The sequence below is a fragment of the Amphibalanus amphitrite genome, unplaced genomic scaffold (genome assembly GCF_019059575.1).
Source record: "Amphibalanus amphitrite isolate SeventyFive unplaced genomic scaffold, NRLGWU_Aamphi_draft 001053F_arrow, whole genome shotgun sequence".
NCBI lineage: Eukaryota > Metazoa > Arthropoda > Thecostraca > Balanomorpha > Balanidae > Amphibalanus > Amphibalanus amphitrite.
The window spans coordinates 164774-182834 of NW_024882547.1; the positions used below are offsets into that span (position 1 = coordinate 164774).

General features: G+C 51.2%; 1 protein-coding gene across 1 annotated transcript; it reads right to left on the reverse strand.

Moving 5' to 3' along the window:
* Positions 1 to 7093: 7093 nt before the first annotated feature.
* LOC122369596 (FHF complex subunit HOOK interacting protein 1B-like) lies at positions 7094 to 17790 on the reverse strand. The gene is made up of 11 exons (XM_043344449.1): positions 17707 to 17790; positions 17075 to 17327; positions 16239 to 16829; positions 15806 to 15931; positions 15308 to 15394; positions 13141 to 13308; positions 11150 to 12764; positions 10656 to 10834; positions 10068 to 10329; positions 9649 to 9772; positions 7094 to 8893 (listed from the first exon to the last, which is right to left on the reverse strand). The coding sequence occupies exons 2-11, from the start codon at positions 17228 to 17230 to the stop codon at positions 8743 to 8745; spliced, it is 3459 nt and encodes a 1152-aa protein (XP_043200384.1). The 5' UTR covers positions 17231 to 17327; positions 17707 to 17790; the 3' UTR covers positions 7094 to 8742.
* Positions 17791 to 18061: the final 271 nt, after the last annotated feature.

Sequence of the window (18061 nt, forward strand, 5' to 3'; positions counted from 1 at the left end):
CGAAACATCAGAGTATGGTAGTCTGAGTACGACAGAGCGAAAGGATAAAGGAAAAGTGAAGATTTATTATGATTCAACAGCGAAAGGCAGATTCGACTTTATTGAACTGTGTATCTGCCTTCATCAAAACGAGAATTATATCAAAACCACAGCGGTAGTATGGACTATGGAGCTAGCCATACAATACCTAGGTGTACAGCAGTGAGCTGTGGTACAGTACAGCGTTACAGCTTTGCACGGGCGGCGCTGTCACCGTCCTGTCACGGTCTGTCAGGTAGCTGTCACAGCGCGATGGACAGGGCGAGGGTACTGGGCTGGTGACCTCTGGGTCAGGGGTCATATCAGGGGTCAGGTGAGCTCACTTCTCTCCACTCCCTCAGCAATCGATCACCTCCCTTCCATCGTATTCTAACCGACAGGGCACATCGCAGACCTCAGTGATCCAAACGATCACGCCACTGCACGATGTGGTGCATCGGTCAGCACGGAGAGGTCCTGTCAGCGCCGTCAAACGGTGCCAAAAATCCGGGCAGTGGGTAGACACCTGCTCCCTGTGGTCAGCATCGGTACACGAGGGAAGGGTTAGGCAACAGGTAGCACACGTGTGGCCCGGAATTAACGTAACGGCTGCTCGCTGGCAGCGGTCAGTCGACGCATCTGTTACGCATCGGTCAACGCCCCTGGTATGGCCACCGGGCGAGAGGGATGGCTTTATCTGCGAGGCCAGGGTATTACTGCGCGTGTCTGTCGCATTCCCCGACTATAGAGTATGCAACTCGTATTTCTACATTTCTATAAGCCTGTCACCAACGCATGAAATCAAGGCATATGGAAAGGCAGGTAGTGAACTACAGTGCTAAGTAAAAATAAGTTTGTCAATCTTGTGATAACGTTGAAGTATGTACTTATGCATCGATTTAATTTGACTTCACCTGTTGTTTGAAGACTTTTTCATATGTCGGTAATTACATAAATAAGCAAATAAATGACCTTGACCAAGGAAAAGGTCATATAAAATTCAAAACCTTAGGCTAGCGAGCTATGTCATTCTTTATGAAAAAGATTAACCTATGGTTGCTGAACACCTCGTGTTCACCCCGCATCCCACTTTTTCTAAGAAAGTGATCAGTCCAGAAATGATAACCGAGCACACCTAGCCCAATGATATCCTAGCCCAGAAAAAGATTTGCCTGTAGCCGGTACTAACCTGTGATATGTCGAGAAAAGGCTTCAAGCAATAACGAATATACTCTTGTATGTGAAATGTTAAATGGAGAACGCAACTACCTGATGAACATATGAGATACCCCATTTGCCCATTTCTAGGGAGCGAGTACTTGCGATGAGGAGATAAGACCCAACACAGAGGTAACTATCCACTGGATCAGTGCTCATTATGCAACGTGAGGTCCTTGAACATTTACACACCATCCGCACGCATCGTAGTGTGAGCTTCGACTGTTTCCGTGTGATAGCCCGGTGTGAAATGAGGTCATCGAGGGTCCAAGGTCACCATGAAACCAGGGTCATCCTGCCCAAGACTTACCTCATATGACGGCAAATCAAAGCCCGGTCATGTCAGTTCCATATCAGGTCGAGTTAGCTTATGTAGGGTCAGGTCATGTCAGCCCACCTCACGTCAACCTAGTTTATGTCAGGTCAGGCTATATAAGGTCAGGTCAGGCCTCACCAGGTCGAGCCAGGACGGAGCTGTCAGTAACAACCAATTCAAGTCGGGTCAGGTCAATTCAGGTCGTCTCGTGTCAGGTCAATTCAGATCATGTCAGGCCAATTTAGGTTATGTCCTATTTTCGAAATTCCGATCGTTTGGCTCAAGCATGGTTAAATCTGTCATTTCGGTCTCGGCAGAACCATAGCTGGCGAAGAGAAGAACGAATAGCAACTCGGAGCCCTGATCCACCGTCAATTTCCGGCGTCGGTGACGTCACCGCGCACACACCATGTGACGTCACCGACCACACCACCGGGCTGGACCAATGGGAGGCGGCGGGGCGGAGCTAGCCGTCACGGTACCAGGTAATACGAGTTGAACGGATGTGGTGGGAAGGTAATAAGACGGGCGGAGGGACGGGCGGTGGGACGGACAATGGGACACCATGGGGGAACGGACTAGATCCAATCGTCTAAATTAGACGGGAGGGGCTAAATATGGGTAGAAACGGTAGAGACAGAACGGGACAGGTAAGAAGGGAGATTTGGTCAAGCAGATAGTACGCCGGGAGGACTCTTACTCTTGCCAAGACTCTTGCAAGGGAGAGGTAAACAGAGGAAGGCGAGCAATGAGCATGATAGCGTTTTGGCCATGACCGATTGTGCCTGGCAAGAGTCGAGCCTCAAAGGACGCGCTTCTGGGGAACGGTGACTGTACGACTACACCTACGTCAAATAAGACAAACATTACACACGATTCTTATCATGCGACTCCAATGACTCAGGAAAGGGGCATTCCATGTCAACCGGGACAGCCAAAATCGGCCACCTCTGCGATTTTGTTCAAACTTGGTATACTTATTGGCTAGTGGGTGAAACCTCTGAGAGTGAAAGGATTTTGTCATATGCCCTCGGGCTACAGAGATACAAGTCGCTAAACTTCTGCTTTTTTAGCAGAATTGGACGTGTATTGCAATCTTGAAAGTTCTATAGCTTCAACATTTTTGAAGCTATTCATTTCAAACAAACTGAAACGTGTACATAAGGAGTTATGCTAGTAAAATTTGACAATTTTTACATTTTTTGGTGATTTCGAATTTATTTTATTTTGAATTAATTTCTGAAAATGTAATTTGTGAAAAATGGGTACCGTTCGATTTTGCTCAAATTTAGATATTGTCTTCCACTACACGTAAAGCACACGTGCTGAGAAAATTAGAATGGGCCAACGATAACTTTGGATGATATAGCAACAAGTAGGTAGTGCAACGTAGCACGGGCGGTGGAAGGGGCCGATTTCGCTAACTCCACCTGTTTATCGCCGATAAATCACGCCATAATCATTATATTAACGTCAAACTTTCAGTATCTGTCCAGAATCGAATTGGAAATCCTCCCGTGCAAGAAATATGTAAATCGGTCCACAACTTTTCTAGTAATAGCGGTGTAACGTCAAACATTCCTGCCGGAGCGGCTCGGCGGCCGGCGCCGGCCGTTGCCGCCTGAATGGTAGACTGTGCCGGCGCGGGACGGTTCCATCTTTGCACCGCGCTTCTTACCGCTGATTATGATCGATTCGTGTCAAATTTTGTGTGAATGCTTTAAAATGACAGGCAATATAATGTTCAAATAAATACGAAAATCAACTGGTAAAATTGAATGATTAGGGTACAACCACAATATGTGACTATGACGTTTCCCGCGTCGGCCGATCACCGCCTCTGCCGGCGACATCTTACTCTTAGCAAGCCACAAACTGCCAAATTTATGGTAAGATTAACTAGAGATTCTCATAACACTACAAATGTCGTATAAAGGAAGAAATAGGAAAATCGGCCAGAGTCTCTTAGAGCTATGGGCGTATAAACGCAAAATAGTCACTATAGCAAATTTGATTACCTACGTTTAACCTCATTTGATCTTGAATATATTGATCTAGGGCCATGAAATTGGCACACGATAAAGTTCCTCACTGCCCCACCTACAATTCAAATTCCTTTTTTTAATACCTTTTTTGGCTAAACCTCCCCTAGCGCTGGGAGAGTCAGGTGTATTTTCTTTTTGCAACCAAAGAGAGGCGCTACCCGGAGAATGCCCAATTTCATCATTAAAAAACTGGCTTACGATGACCAGCTATCTTTGTGGCTTAGTAGTAAGTGTGCCGAGTGTACCCACCTCGAAATCTAAAGGCCGCTGGCTCGCAGCGGGTCAGCTTTAAGTGTTTAACACACACGCATTTGTTTTTTAAGTAGCATCTGGCCAGCCGGCAACTGTCGCGAGGGCTAATGTTCGTACCTATCTAGCATAGGCGGCGGAACGGGGGGGGCACCGGGGCACCGTGCCCCCCCTTGAATTCTGCAAGGGGGGCACCAATAGCAAGGTGCCCCCCCTTAAATTTGATGTATTAGTACCAGGGGCGGATTCGGGAAAACTCTAAGGGGAGGTTCATGAATCGAAGTGGTGCCCCTACCTATGCCCAAAATTAAAACCTCAACGGATTTCGGCCACTTAATTTTGGTGGTGCCCTATTTTCAGTTTTTTTTCTTTATTTTTGGTTAGTCATGTGATGACTGGTGCCCCTGCTAAGCCGCTGGTGCCCCTGGAAAGACTGTGGTACCTACCTACCCTGCCCCCTGACAAGCCTACGGTGGGCCCTGACATGACTTAGGTGCCCATGGGCTCTGACAGGCCCGTGGTGCCCCTGACAGGCCTGTGGTGTCCTTGCTAGGCCTGTGGTGTCTCTGGGCCTTGGCAGGTTTGTGGTGCCCCTGTTAGAACGCAGGTGCCCTTGACAGGTTTGTGGTGCCTCTGACAATCCTAAATTGCCAACGACAGGCTTGTGGTGCCCTTGACAGGCCCATGGTGCCCTTGCGAAGCCGGTGGTTCCCCTGCGAAGCCGATAGTGTCCCTGACAGGCCTCTGGTGCCCCTGGCAGGTCTGTGGTGCCCCTGGAAGACCTGTAGTGCTTTTGCTAGGCCGATGGTGCTCCTGACAGGCCTGTGGTGCCACTGACAGGCCCGTGGTGCCCCTGCTAGGCCTTTGGCACCCCTGGCGGGCCTGTGGTGCCCCTGTCGGCTGTCAGGCCTGTGGTGCTCCTGGCAGGCATGTGGTGACCCCAGGCCCTAAGTCATGACCCATGTGACCTCCACCCTGGGATTCGCCACTGATTAGTACTGCGATTGCTTCTTGGGAATTATACATGTAGGATAAATGGAATTTATCAAACGACAATAAGGAAGAGACAAACACATAGGTACTTGAGGATCAGCTTAAAGTTAACCACACATACGGGCAGGGGTGTAATTTTCCTAAAATGATTGTGGGTGCCCAGCTGTAGGGGCGCCCGGCGCCAGGCCGTTTTGGGGCGCGATAGATATTCTTTATGTGGGAGCCTAAATTAACACCGAATTTGATAACATTGCTAGCCGAATGGCGCTTCAAGTGACGTGTCTGACTAAGCAAATACACGCTTAAAAGTGGAAACTGACCGGAAGGACGTAAAAAATATGTAGAGAGGCGCCATCCAGTAGGAGGGGCACCAAATGTGGAGGCGCCAGACGGTTACGACTTACGAGGGCGCCGTGAGACGATGAAAAGGGCGCCATTCTCTTAGGAGGGCGCCGCGTGATTGAAAACGCTATGTGGTCTAGGGGCGCTAAGAGGCCAGAAGGGCGCCGCACAGTCAGTAGTGCTACGTTGGTGGGGACGTGGGGGCGCCAGATGGTTACGAGGTCGCCTTGAGATCATGAAAAGGGCGCCATTCTCGTAAAAGGGTGCCGAGTGATTGAAAACGCTATATGTGGTTCAGGGGCGCTGAGACTTGAGAGGCCAGAAGGGCGCCGAATAGTCGAGGGATGCACGGTGAACAGAGACCTAAGGACGCGAGACGGTCAGGAGGGCGCCGTTAGACCATGAGAATGGCGCGGTGCTGTCAAAAGTGCGCCATTCTCCCAGAAGGGCGCCGAGTGATTAAAAACGCTATCCATGAACGCGAGACGGTCAGGAGGACGCCGTTAGAGCATGCGAAGGGCACCGTGCTCTCGAAAGGACGCTTGCAGCCTTGTAAAAGACTTGTGGGTGCTTTTTCATCATTGTGGGGGCATAATTCAGGATTGTGGGTGCATATGCTCCCACAAAGAGATATAAAATTAGGTACACCCCAGCATACGGGGGTGAACTGCCATTTTCGTTTAGTAAAAAAAAAAAAATCATCGTGTCAGGGCTGTGACGAAAAATAAGTGGCCTAAATCCGATGAGAAAACTGGATTTGGGGGTACCCTAGGTTTGGCTCCTTGAGCCATGGTGCCCCCCCTTGTCTCAAATCGTTCCGCCGCCTATGCTATCTAGGTAGCATTTGGCCAGTCGGCAACTACCGTGAGGGCTGTACATATTTACGCGTGTTACATTAGGTCAGGTCACGTCAGGTCAGGTTAGGTTTGCTTTGGTTTGGGGTAGAAAGAAGCATCTCCGGGTAGCGCCTCTCCTTGGTTGCTAAAACGAAACACGCGAGTGCCAGACATTACGAAGTCCAAAAGACAGTTACGTAGACGTCGGCCCATTCTGGATTTTTTATATGATGTAGCCAATGTGTAGGAGGATAAAATATGTAAAAATCAGCAAAATCGAAGGGTACCCATTTTTCAGAAAATCAAAATTTATGTTTTGAATTTTAATTAAGTTCACTAATTAGTTAGGTAATGACGTCAATTTTGTTATCCTCAAATTAAAGCCTGACCTATCCCCTCCATTTCACACTTTGTCTCGTGGTGATATGTCTAAAACTTCAATGGTTATGGCGCCTTAAAGATGATAATGTGCCTTGCCTAAGTCAATGTTTGATGACGTGTATCTCGGAAACGTGACGTCATATCTTGACAAAAATATGTCTCCTTTCTTTTCACATATAGATGAGTATTTTCACAAAGTTTCACAAAAATCGGAGGAGGTGAGGTTCAAAATGATCATTTTTTGTCCCACTTGACGTGGAATGCCCCGAAAGTGACTATACTATTGAAGAATGCAATTCCCGTCTGGGATGGACGCTTCCGCTTTTTGTGTTGAAAAGATGCGATAATTTATATATCTAGTGGCAAGTAGGGCCTATCAAAACAAGACTACGAATACAGCGATGTGGTGATAAATGTGTTTAGGTCTCCGTTTGTTAACAATATAGGTATGAACAAATAAATCGTATGCTCAAATCGTAATTATTTTTATTGACTGGAAAAGAAGCCAACTTTGAGGCAACAAGTCGGTGATCTGCACTTCAGAGCAGTGCAGCATGCACAATGCACATATTTTTGCATGCAAAATTATGAATAATCAGGCATCAGCATCTCCATCCGGTTCATTATCAGCATTGAACAGATTTTTTTATCATCCGCTTCCCCACGGCCGAACGGCGCAACGGAAACGCATTTCCTGCATAATCAGCCAGCATGCATATATTGACGGTCGCATAACAAGCTCATCATTTCATCAATTCTCGTGACGTTCGAAAACGTGATCAACGCGTGACAAGTCACAAACACGTGACAGACTACGTCACGAACTGGTAGTGTTGGCATCCGAAGCCTGTCATTATTATTGATTGCACTGATTGTCTGGAAAGTACTGCGGCAACGCCCTTAATCGCTAAGATGGCACCTTCGATGAGGCCCATCTACGAAAACACACACTTCCATGATTGATATTGTACCCAATATTACCGTGGAATCAACAGTGACACACCGATAAAATCACAGCAGAGGAAGGCATTGGAGACGAAACCCGACAGTATCACCAAGTTGTCACTTCTCAGTACTCACTTTGTAGTCTCGTAGTTCAAATTTCATCTAGCAATGCGATACAAGCGACTAACGCATGCAACACGATTAAAGCATAGCTCGTCCGCCTTGGACGACAGAAACACATGATATCTAGCATGATTTCACATCATGGGAATTCATTATGCGGAATTATGCGTTGGATCAATACGAACAATATTCATACCGACAGTAGCGTCTATGTAGATAGCATGGCTTATATAATATGCTTACACAACACATTAAACCCACATAATGGTAAATAAGCACTAAGCAGTATACCTTGTTTGGTTACATTTGGCTTGTAAAGACTAGGCTATGAACACACGAGCACACATAATCCGAATTGAATTACCAGTCACGCTTGTTTGTATCTTGTTTCCTGCATACGATGGAATAAATATATACGATCACGTCCATAATGCAGCTTGGAAAGTAATGTAGCGACCATATATTTGTCTGAATAGGTACTTAGCCCTACATAGAGGGCTGTCAGGTCGCATAATGTCGGTATTCAATCAAAAATCTAGCCTTTTGGAGTCTTTCGTTAATATTTCTATTGTTAAAAAGTCCACGATTTTAAAGTAGCGCTATACATACTCTGGACCTTGCTCTGGACATTATCCATTTACCATGCTCGCTCAGCATTCGTCTCTACTGACAACTGCACCACGCATTGACGCACTCTTGGTAAATAATTTTAGGAAAATTATTCGGAATGAGCTGTTTTTGCGAAAGCCTCGAGGCTGTCTTTCAAATCATAATGTCTTTAGCCATTGCACAGGCTCCGTCAAGTGTAGGCTAAAAAAACTGCATATTCGCCCCTTATGCAAAAATCATCCCAGGTTAAACTTTAACCTAACGGCAGTTGATGGCAACAAAGTTGCTTCCACCTTACGCCAAATGAATAAGATGAATACGAGCTTTCCGTGTGATTGACACGAAACGTGATACGCGTTTCGACTTCATGAGCCGATGAACGATAAACCGGCATTAAAGACAAAGCAGCCAACGGATTTAGCTGCGATACAGCGCGAGATCAGGCCTTCTACGATAATTACTACCGCAGGGGCATATCAGAGCGTAATTATAGCAGGCCAAAGCGCGAAATCTAGCGTGATAGTTCTAACAGAAGAGGATAACTACAAGCCTAAAAGCAAGTTTTGAGGGAAATAACTAGCCTGGACGCGAATCGCAGCATAAACTAGCGAAATGCACGCCTGAATACTAGCCGGGAAGCGTCTTTGAAGCAGCGGTCTGCGTCGCATCAGAAGGCGAAGACTAGCCTGTCGGTGGCGACGCTGTGTTCGAGGGCGACGGCGGCCAGCTCTGCCAGCCACTGCTCCAGCAGGACGGCCGTCAGCGCCACGCGCCGCTCGCTGGCGTCCCACTCGGGCCGGTCCGGGCCCACAGAGGTCCTGTGAACAGAGGGAGGGGGAGGTCAGGGTTCCACTCGGGCCTGGACTAGGTCCACTGAGGTCCTGTGGACATAAGGAGAGGAGGTTAGGGTTCCATTTGGCTTGATCACGGCTCACTGAGGTCCTGTGCACATAAGGAGAGAGGAGGTTAGGGTTCCATGTGGTTTGATCCTGACCCAATGATGTCTTGTAGACAGAAGGACGGGTCAGGATCCCCTTCGGGCCGCTCTTGGCCCACGACACAGGGAGGGGATGTGTAGGTTCGGGGGCGCGTTACCATGGACCCAGCTCGACCTCACCAGTCGACAACACAACATCCTGTTACCACTATCAACACACAGAGAAAGCGGGCCAGTGCAGCCAGGTGGTACTGAGGTAATCGCCGCGTCCCACTGAGGCACGCTTTAGTCAGCGGTATTCGGCCATCCAGTCGACAATCGACAGTGCAGCCACAACAATGACAGATAAAGCCTACTCACGAGTTACATAACTATGCGATACATTGATTATTCACTTGTATCTCATCGTAAGCTGAACCAAGCACAGCATAAGCTGAACCAAGCACAGCAATGCGTCCGTGAAATCCGTTCATGCGGTTATGAACGTACATTAGAAGATACGTTTATCTATTTTGGTCGCCATCAGTCCCTCGCTCATTGCTGAGTTCCCGGTTTGAGTCAGTGCCCCCAATGTCCTATGATTAGCGTCAAGTTTGTTTGTCTCCCGTTCAGCCTTAGGGCCATCCGTTCACTAACCTGGATATGATGTCGGCGGGCCGCCGCCGCGGCTGGTCGCTATTTTCCATAGTCAGGGAGACGGCAGGCAGCACCCTCCGGAGCCGGCCGGCCAATCCAGTCAGACTGAACCCGCCCGAGTCGCCTGCACAGAGGCAGAGAGGAGGGTCAGAACAGAACATAGCATGACCTGTACGGAAGGCAGAAAACATGGTCACAACAAGCCATGGCGACAGACTGATGACACGAGCTCTAACGATGCACGTCTACCTCAATTTGATGTGTAATCCACATCCAAACGCTTCCGTTAAACGCCGGATCTGAACATCAAGAGATTACCGCCACGCCGACTTCCGTTACACTAAATCCAGTAAGTTACGACAAACACCATCTCCGTCCCATCCACTGACCGACTGCCAGCCCCACCCACCTGAACTCACCCTCTGAGGAAGCTGCCGCCGTCTGTGCGCCACCCAGCTGCGCCGGCAGGCTGGCCGGACCCGAGGTCAGACCCTGGACGGGACTGGGGAGGGAGCCGGGACCGGAGGCAGGGGACGGACTCAAGCCGGGGCTGGCCGGGGCGGCGACACCGGCGGCTGCGGGTCGCGCCTCCAGTCTACTGCGGGCCCACCGCACCAGGCCGGGGGCGTCCTGAACGGAGCGCGTGGCCAGGTCGATACGGTGCTTCAGACTGCCCAGGGTCTGTCGGTAGAGTGAAAACGTCGCAGGACCATGAGACTGGCACAACACACATGCTAAAATAGCCATGCACAGTCGCTATGACATTGCAAACCACAACTGCGGTCTCCGTTTGCCGGCCAGTTTACCTATTTGAAAGTCCCATGGGAGCGCACTGATATGTATGTTCAGTCGTTCGATAACGAATGAATGAGACTTGTTATCGAACGCTGGCGACCTCGCATGAAAGAGGCACCGAGCCACGAGATGGCAGTCTCGTCTGAATGAGATCTTGCTCGGTCTCACATGAATGGGTGAGCGGAGTGCAGACGCTGGTCTGGCAGTCTAACCTGAATGAGAGACCGTACGCTGGGCTGGCAGACGAGTGTGGGGTTGAGCAGCAGGGAGCGCAGCAGCGGCTGCGGGTAGTGCGCCAGCCGGCTGATGACCGACATGAGCAGCAGGTTCAGCTGCAGGCTGTTGGTGGTGGCCCGGTCCAGACGCTCCAGCAGCGCCAGCAGGAACGGGCCTGAGGGAGAGTGGTTTGTACAGGTCATGGCAAAGACATATGATCACAAACAAATGCATATGCAGAATAGCGGACCGGAGTCACTAAGAAACCGCGAAACAATACCAATGTCAACGATCGATATAATAAAGCTAAAAGACTCCCATTTCCACCCATGCAAAATAACCACTTGAGTCGGCTGAAATATACCAGCCCTTTACCAAGTCTTGACAACTAGCCAAGTTAGTATGCTTCCGGCGATTGACACCCTGCTATCAATCCGATATCTCCATCCGCTGTCCACCACCAAAGCCCCCTCCCTCTCCCCAATCTCACCTATAGTAGGAACGGCAGTCGTTGTATCAGCCCCCGCACTCCGCTCACTCAGCAGTGGCGGTTGCGGCACTGACCCCGACCCCGACACGGGCGCTGACCCGGGCGGAGGTGGCGGCGCTCGCACTGTGCCGCCGTGCCGCTCCACGAACGTCGACAGGTCTCGACAGGGTGACACGGTTTCCTTGGTGTCTTTCGCAGGTTTGAGTGATCTTTCCTGAGCGCTCCTGTCGGCCGCGGTGGTAGCATTCTCGCTTGAGGTAGCATCCTGGGCATTAACTGGAGCCGGTCGGTCGCCATCGTCTTCAGAGTCAGAAGGACAGTGGGTGGAAATGAGATCTGACAGACTGACGACGTGTGAGCCGTCATCAGCGTCCGACTCTTCTATCCCAGACTGAAGTGAGGAGTTGACATCGGGAGCGGACTGTCCTTGAGACCCCTCCACCGGGCCACTGGCGGCTGGAATATGATCTTCGACTAGCGACGGGTCCGTCCCAGCCAGTCCGCCATCCTCCCCGAGGGCAACAACAGCCTCCTCTGCCGAGTCGATACTACCGGTGACAGCCCCAGAGTCGCGCCTCACCTCTTCACCAATCACCTCTGCGCCAGACAGTGACACCGTCTCTCCTCCACCGCCGCGGGAAGACTCGGTGCCTGACGATTCCTCGTCTGGTAGGATGGCGAGGACGCCCAGCTGTCGTGGGGTGTCGTCCGCCGGTCCCACGCGGGAGGCTCCGAGAGAAGTCCGAGGCGTGGCCCAGACATCCCCCTCTGACAGGTCCAGCTCGGGGTACGGGTCTGGACCGGCGGCGGACGCAGTCGGACGCCGAGGGGGCCGAGGTCGCGGCGGTGTAGCCCACACCTGGCTTTTGACAGACGCATCGCTGCTGCCGGCCTCTGAGCCGCCGTCCGAGCCCAGTCCGTCAGGATTGCTCTGCAGGCTATCCGGGTTACTTGACACGTCCTTCCCGTCGTCGTTTGAGGTCTGTTCTCCATCCTTTGCGGCTGTGGACGACTCGTCAGCTGCTGTATCGGACTGGGGCGACCCCGTTCGCTCCCCTGCGGCTGTACCGGTCTCCTGAAGTCGCCCCAGTCGCCAGCCGTGTACCACGGGAGAGCCACCGGGTCCACCACCGACTGCCGCACTCAGCCGCGTCCCCGCTGCCGCAGTCGCCGCCGCCTCCCCTCCGGTCTCTCCGTCCGCCTCTCCCCTCTCCTCCATTCCTAGTAACGACAGTGATCCAACACTCGACGGTCGACGGCGTGTCATCCGCTCCGCCTCTGCCGGTGACGGATCGGACCCATCATACGCATAGGTCCAGCGACTCGTGGCGAGTCTGCAGGCGGTGAGAGCCAGTCGCGCCTCTCGGACACACTGCAGCCAGGCAGCGGCGGCGGCGCGCGGGTCGGCGGCCGCCGCCGGCTGGCAGCAGGCCGGGACCAGGGAGAGGAGCCGCCGCGCCCCGGCGCCGTACAGGTCCGTCTCGGTGACCCGACTGCGCTGTGAGGCCATCAGGTGGGAGCAGGGCAGCAGGTGGCGCAGCACCAACTCCAGCAGCACGTCCTCGCAGTTGAGGTTCAGCAGGGTGTGCAGGAGGGAGAGCGTCGCCACCGCCAGCTGCCAGCCGGAAAGCCGAGCGTTAGATGTCTTTTTATTACAAAATTTAGGCAGGATTTAGATGCAGAAAATGGGAGAAAGTGGAGGACACTCATAACAAAATAAGCAGAACACCCGTTGAGTCAATGAATGTTATTTTGTTTTGTTTTTCAGCTACATAGATAGTGACTGTCTTACACTTTTAAATGTTATTAATGACAAAAAATAACCAAATGGAATTTAGCGATACCTATCATCGAAAGCCATGACACACTAGTCCAGTGATGACAGACTAGCAAAATCTTGATTAGCACAGACCCATCATCATCAACCTCCACATTTCCGTCGTCCCTCCATATGCACCAGAAACACATATCCCAAGACACACACAACGTACCCTCTGCGTGGCAGCAATCCGCTGTACCAGTGTGTCGATGACGGCCACCCCATCGTGTCGGTGCCGGAGCAGCAGTCGTACCAGGGCGCGCACCAGTCCCGGGTGGTCCACAGAGCGGATACACAGCTCCAGGTACGTGGTGGCCGTCACCACCGCCTCGGACGAGCTCTGGGGAGAGAACACAGGGCGGGGGTCAGTGAGGAGAGGTCGCCACCACCGCCTCTAAGGGGCTCCGCAGAAAGCAGCACACAGAGGAAAGTCAAATATGTGAGAGCCAGTAGGGGTGGTCTGAAACTAGCATCAAGACGTGGCGTGGTCTTGCGGCGCTTGATTTCTGTTCGTTTGGCAAAAGTAGGTCGCATGTTTGGCCAGTGTGTCATGGGTTTTCCACTGAGTTATCCCCTGTTGTTTGGCATTTAATATTTCACGGGTTCTGACATCCATCTGAGCTGTGTTTGCGCCCGGTATTTACAGCCAAGGCACTAAAAACGGTGCACAAACCGTACTCTAACCAGAACTCCCTCACCCTCACGCCCCCTCATATCGCGACCTTTGAACTCTGCCTACGGTCAACAAGGTACCCGAAATGCAGCTAGGCCCGGTATCAGCGCGATCTCGGTCCCACGCGTGATTCGGCCCAGTGCAAAGGCCATGTTGACAATGACCAAAACGGCCGCTGTTATCAGCCTGTCCGGCTGCTGGCGGTAGGGGACAGCGACTCCGACCCGGGGCCGTGGCTGAAGCCAACCCGTGGTACATGTGTAGACGGTCGGAGCTCAATGACTAGAGCGGGAAGAGTTGAAGAGTCTGACGGAAGGGGGTCTCAACTCACGGGGTCGCATAGGTAGCTGCAGCGTGGGGTACTCCTGGATGTAGAGCTAACTAGAACTTCGAATGTCAAAGTTTTCAATTAGGCCATTATGTAATTAACAATTTAAGAGACACGAGCTGTAATTACTGAACAAAGTTGAAACATTGCCTCCATTCGATATTTACCAAGAGCCTCATTAGCTTTATATGCATGTGACGCTGAATAGAAATAAACTGGGCTGTTTAATGTCAATAACGACACTTCTGAAATCCTTACGAAAATTTAAAAGGAAAAATGGATATCATATTCTGACAAATTAAGGATTTGGGGGGGGGGGCGGAAACATTTCAATATTTGATGTGCAGAGATGATGTACACATACTCATCCTGAACCAGCCACGATATCATCTAACTAAGCACTGCAGGTGCTCCGAGTGACAGATGGGCCATGCAGCAGAGAGCTGATGTCCGATACGACAGCCTGCGTTTGGTGCGGGACTCGGCTCAAGTGTCAGCTATGTATAAACAGCCGTAGTGAAACTGCGCCGTTGATCGGTATCGAGCCTGACGGCTGTATCGGACAGCGATACCGCTCCCTGACCGGGTAGGACTAACTACTTATCGGCTCAATAGAACGAAATGGCCCGCCCATGGGACGTTGCACACGCTCCCTGACATGAGCGACAGGAGCTTTAACATGCAATTTGTCAAAAACATAGATACGTGAAGTTCCCGTAAGAAAACATGGTCCCATTTCAGAAAGCTGAAGTGGACGTTTGGTAGAGTTTAGCTCAACTCTAACAAAGTTAAGCTCAGCACAAAAAAAAAATCCGGAAAATTTGATTTAGGTACATAGCTTTCAGAAGCAAAAATATTTAGAACTGCCAACTGTACCAACTTGCCTTCATTTCGTTCGTTATTGATCCCCGAGCGTCCTCACCCGCCCCTTACCCCTCTCTCGCCCCCTTCCCTTCCATCCGTTTCACCCCGTCCTAGAGGCCGCTCAAACCCTGCTGACCTGGTGCAGTGCCGGTCCCATCACGGACATCAGGAATCCCCCTCATCCCTCCCCTTCCACCCACATTTCACTCGGTCTCGCCCCGGTACTCCACTGACCTGGTGCAGTGCCGGTCCCATCACGGACATCAGGAATCCCCCTCAGCCCTCCCACCCCTCGCCCGTACTCCACTGACCTGGTGTAGTGCCGGTCCCATCACGGACACCAGGAATCCCTCTCATCCCTCCCCTCCCACCCGCTCCCGTACCCTGCTGACCTGGTGCAGTGCCGGTCCCATCACGGACACAAGGAATCCCTATCACCTCTCCCCTTCCACCCCTTTCCCGTACTCCACTAACCTGGTGTAGTGCCGGTCCCATCACGGACACCAGGAATCCCTGGTAGACCAGCTCCAGCAGTACGGCTGACACCATCGGGTGGCATGTCTGGCGACGACAAACGGGGATGGTTAGAGGGTGCGATCTCATCAAGGTTTGACTTGTGACCTGGTGGTAGTATGACCTGGTGATATCCATCTAGAAATGAACATCAAAGTATTAAACCTGAAATGCCGCAAAGATGACGAAAATGTCAGCTTCATCTTAGAAAGATGGCAAGTGACGATAGTTAAGGGAATTAAGCCGTAACCAGTGGAAAGCAGTCGTCGAGGCGTCGAATAGCACACACTATTATCAGCATAGCAGATAAAGCTCCATATTGCCTTCTACGTCTTACGTCCTTATACATTCAATGAACACAACTTTCCACGGAAAATACCACCAAACCAGCCACACCCACTGGCGCACTGTGGCCTCAATCTTTCCATTTCCATCCTTTCCACTTCCAACCTCTCTCACCTGTAGCACCGAGTTGCAGAACTGCAGGGAGCAGACGAAGGCATCCACCTCTGGTAGATCCTCGTCCTCGGCGGGCGGTGTGCGCGGCAGGGCAGAGTACAGGCCGCTCAGACCAGTGGCCAGCACCTGCACAGCATAGGTACGGGGTACGGGCGAGGTACGAGTCAGGGCGAGGTACGGGTCAGGGCGTGGAAGAGGGTGGTACGTACCTACAACATACGGTCACGGCACGGGCAGGTCAGGGCATGAGAGGCACGGAGTGGTAAGATGATGAATGAATCGGCACCGGGGTTGCAAGGTCAAAGAAATTATTGATCACTGGAATGAGATGGCCAAGGAGACGATAGCCTTGAAGACGGCACGATTCAATGATTACAAGGATGGCACGAAGACAAAACGGTCACATATCCCGGACCGTTTATGGCCGCCTCACCTCACAGAAGTCCGAGTGGTGCACGATGAACTCGGCCAGCGGCCGGCTGTCGGCGGAGAGCCGGGTGCAGCGGAGCAGCGCCTCGCGCGCCGTGGCGCCCACCACGCCGGCGCTGTGCACAAACTCGACCAGCAGCGAGAACACCACGCAGCTGGAGACGCTGCCGTCCGGCTCCACGCCCAGAAACAGGTCCAGCAGCGCCGGCCGGGCCTGCAGCGCCGCGCACAGCTGCGCCAGCACCAGCACCAGCCGCCGGTGCTGCTCGGCGGCCGGCGCGCTGCGGCACCGCACCAGCAGCGCCGTCAGCGGACGCAGCAGCGCGCGCTGCTCCAGCAGCGAGCCGCCGCCGGCGCGCAGCAGCTGCTCGAACACGCGCAGCAGCTCCGACTGCAGCAGCGGTTCGAACTGGCCGCAGCAGCTGCTCCAGGCCAGCAGCCGCTCCGGGACGCGGTTGGAGAGGAACAGGTCGGCCAGCCGGCCGGGCAGGCTGCCCTGCTGCTGCTCCAGCTCCCAGCAGACCAGCGCCCGCAGCTGGTCTGTGTGGTTCAGCACGGTGTTCACCTCATCCATGGTGACAGCAACAGTTCCATCCTGCACAATGGGAATCATCATTTCAACATTAGTATGCATGCTCTCAACTAAATCAAAAGAAGCTGGATCTTGTCTTTTAATAAGAAGTGCTTTTGATTCCTCGCCATTCCATAGATCACTTATTTTAACTACATATAGGTAGGTACTAACTTGTAGTTTAAGATGATACATCTTTGGTTACATGCACATTGCACACACCCAAGCTGATTCAAGTGCATATAATATAAAAGATTTATCCTCCATACCTGATGTGCCTGCATCTTGGTCCATGCCTGTTCCCAGTGTGAGTGGAAGCTCTCCACACAAACATCAATGTCCACCTCATCCTTCACTGGCAGACTGGTGCGGAACCTGGCCAGGATGGAGTCCCCGAAGGGCGCCTTCTGCAGCCAGCTGCTCATTGTGCCAGGCGAGGCTTCACTTCATGTGACTGAACACTGGGACCAGCTTGGTCAAACCTTGAGCTGGATGTACCTGAGATGCTGTGCAAATAGCTATCTGAAAGAAAATTTATCAAATGTTGAGATCCCCTTTTAACATATCATGATGGTAATACATACATAATACATGCATACATATGTCAAGCCTCCAAAACTAACAAATACAAGTTGGCCATGATCTTGAGATCTTGTCGAAATTGCCATACTTTGCAGACTGGGTTGTAGGTACCTAAGTAGGTAAGCCTGTAAGGTTAGGTCTGGTTCAATTGTTTTTTTTTCTTTTACTTGCACCACATGTAAGAATCATATCTGGATTCAGGATGTCAAATAGTGTGAGAATGCGCAATATTTATGCCTGGAAAGTGAATCAGACTTTGTCTGAACATTAACGCTTAATTGAGGCAAATTGGAAGAGACTTAACACCTACCTACCTTACCTTAACCCTTCACGGATCAGTCACATCCAAATCGGGTCCTTATCATTGCAATGAATGATGCCTTGATTGCATTGCAAGAGAAAATGCACGCACGGCAAAAATCTTATCGGAAGAGACGTGTTCAGGCTTGAGAGAGTTTCCTGCTATTTCAAGTCATTTGATGCTAATGATAAAAATTATCCGATTTGATTGGCTTAGCAGTTTATTATCTGCCTAGATTGACCTCACCTTCAAGAATCGTGTATACTCTGAACACTACACTCATCAAATGTCGCAAGTGCGGCATACACGTAGAGTACTAGTGAAGGCTCACTTGCGCTAAATTAAATAGTTGCAAATTAATCTTATAAACCTT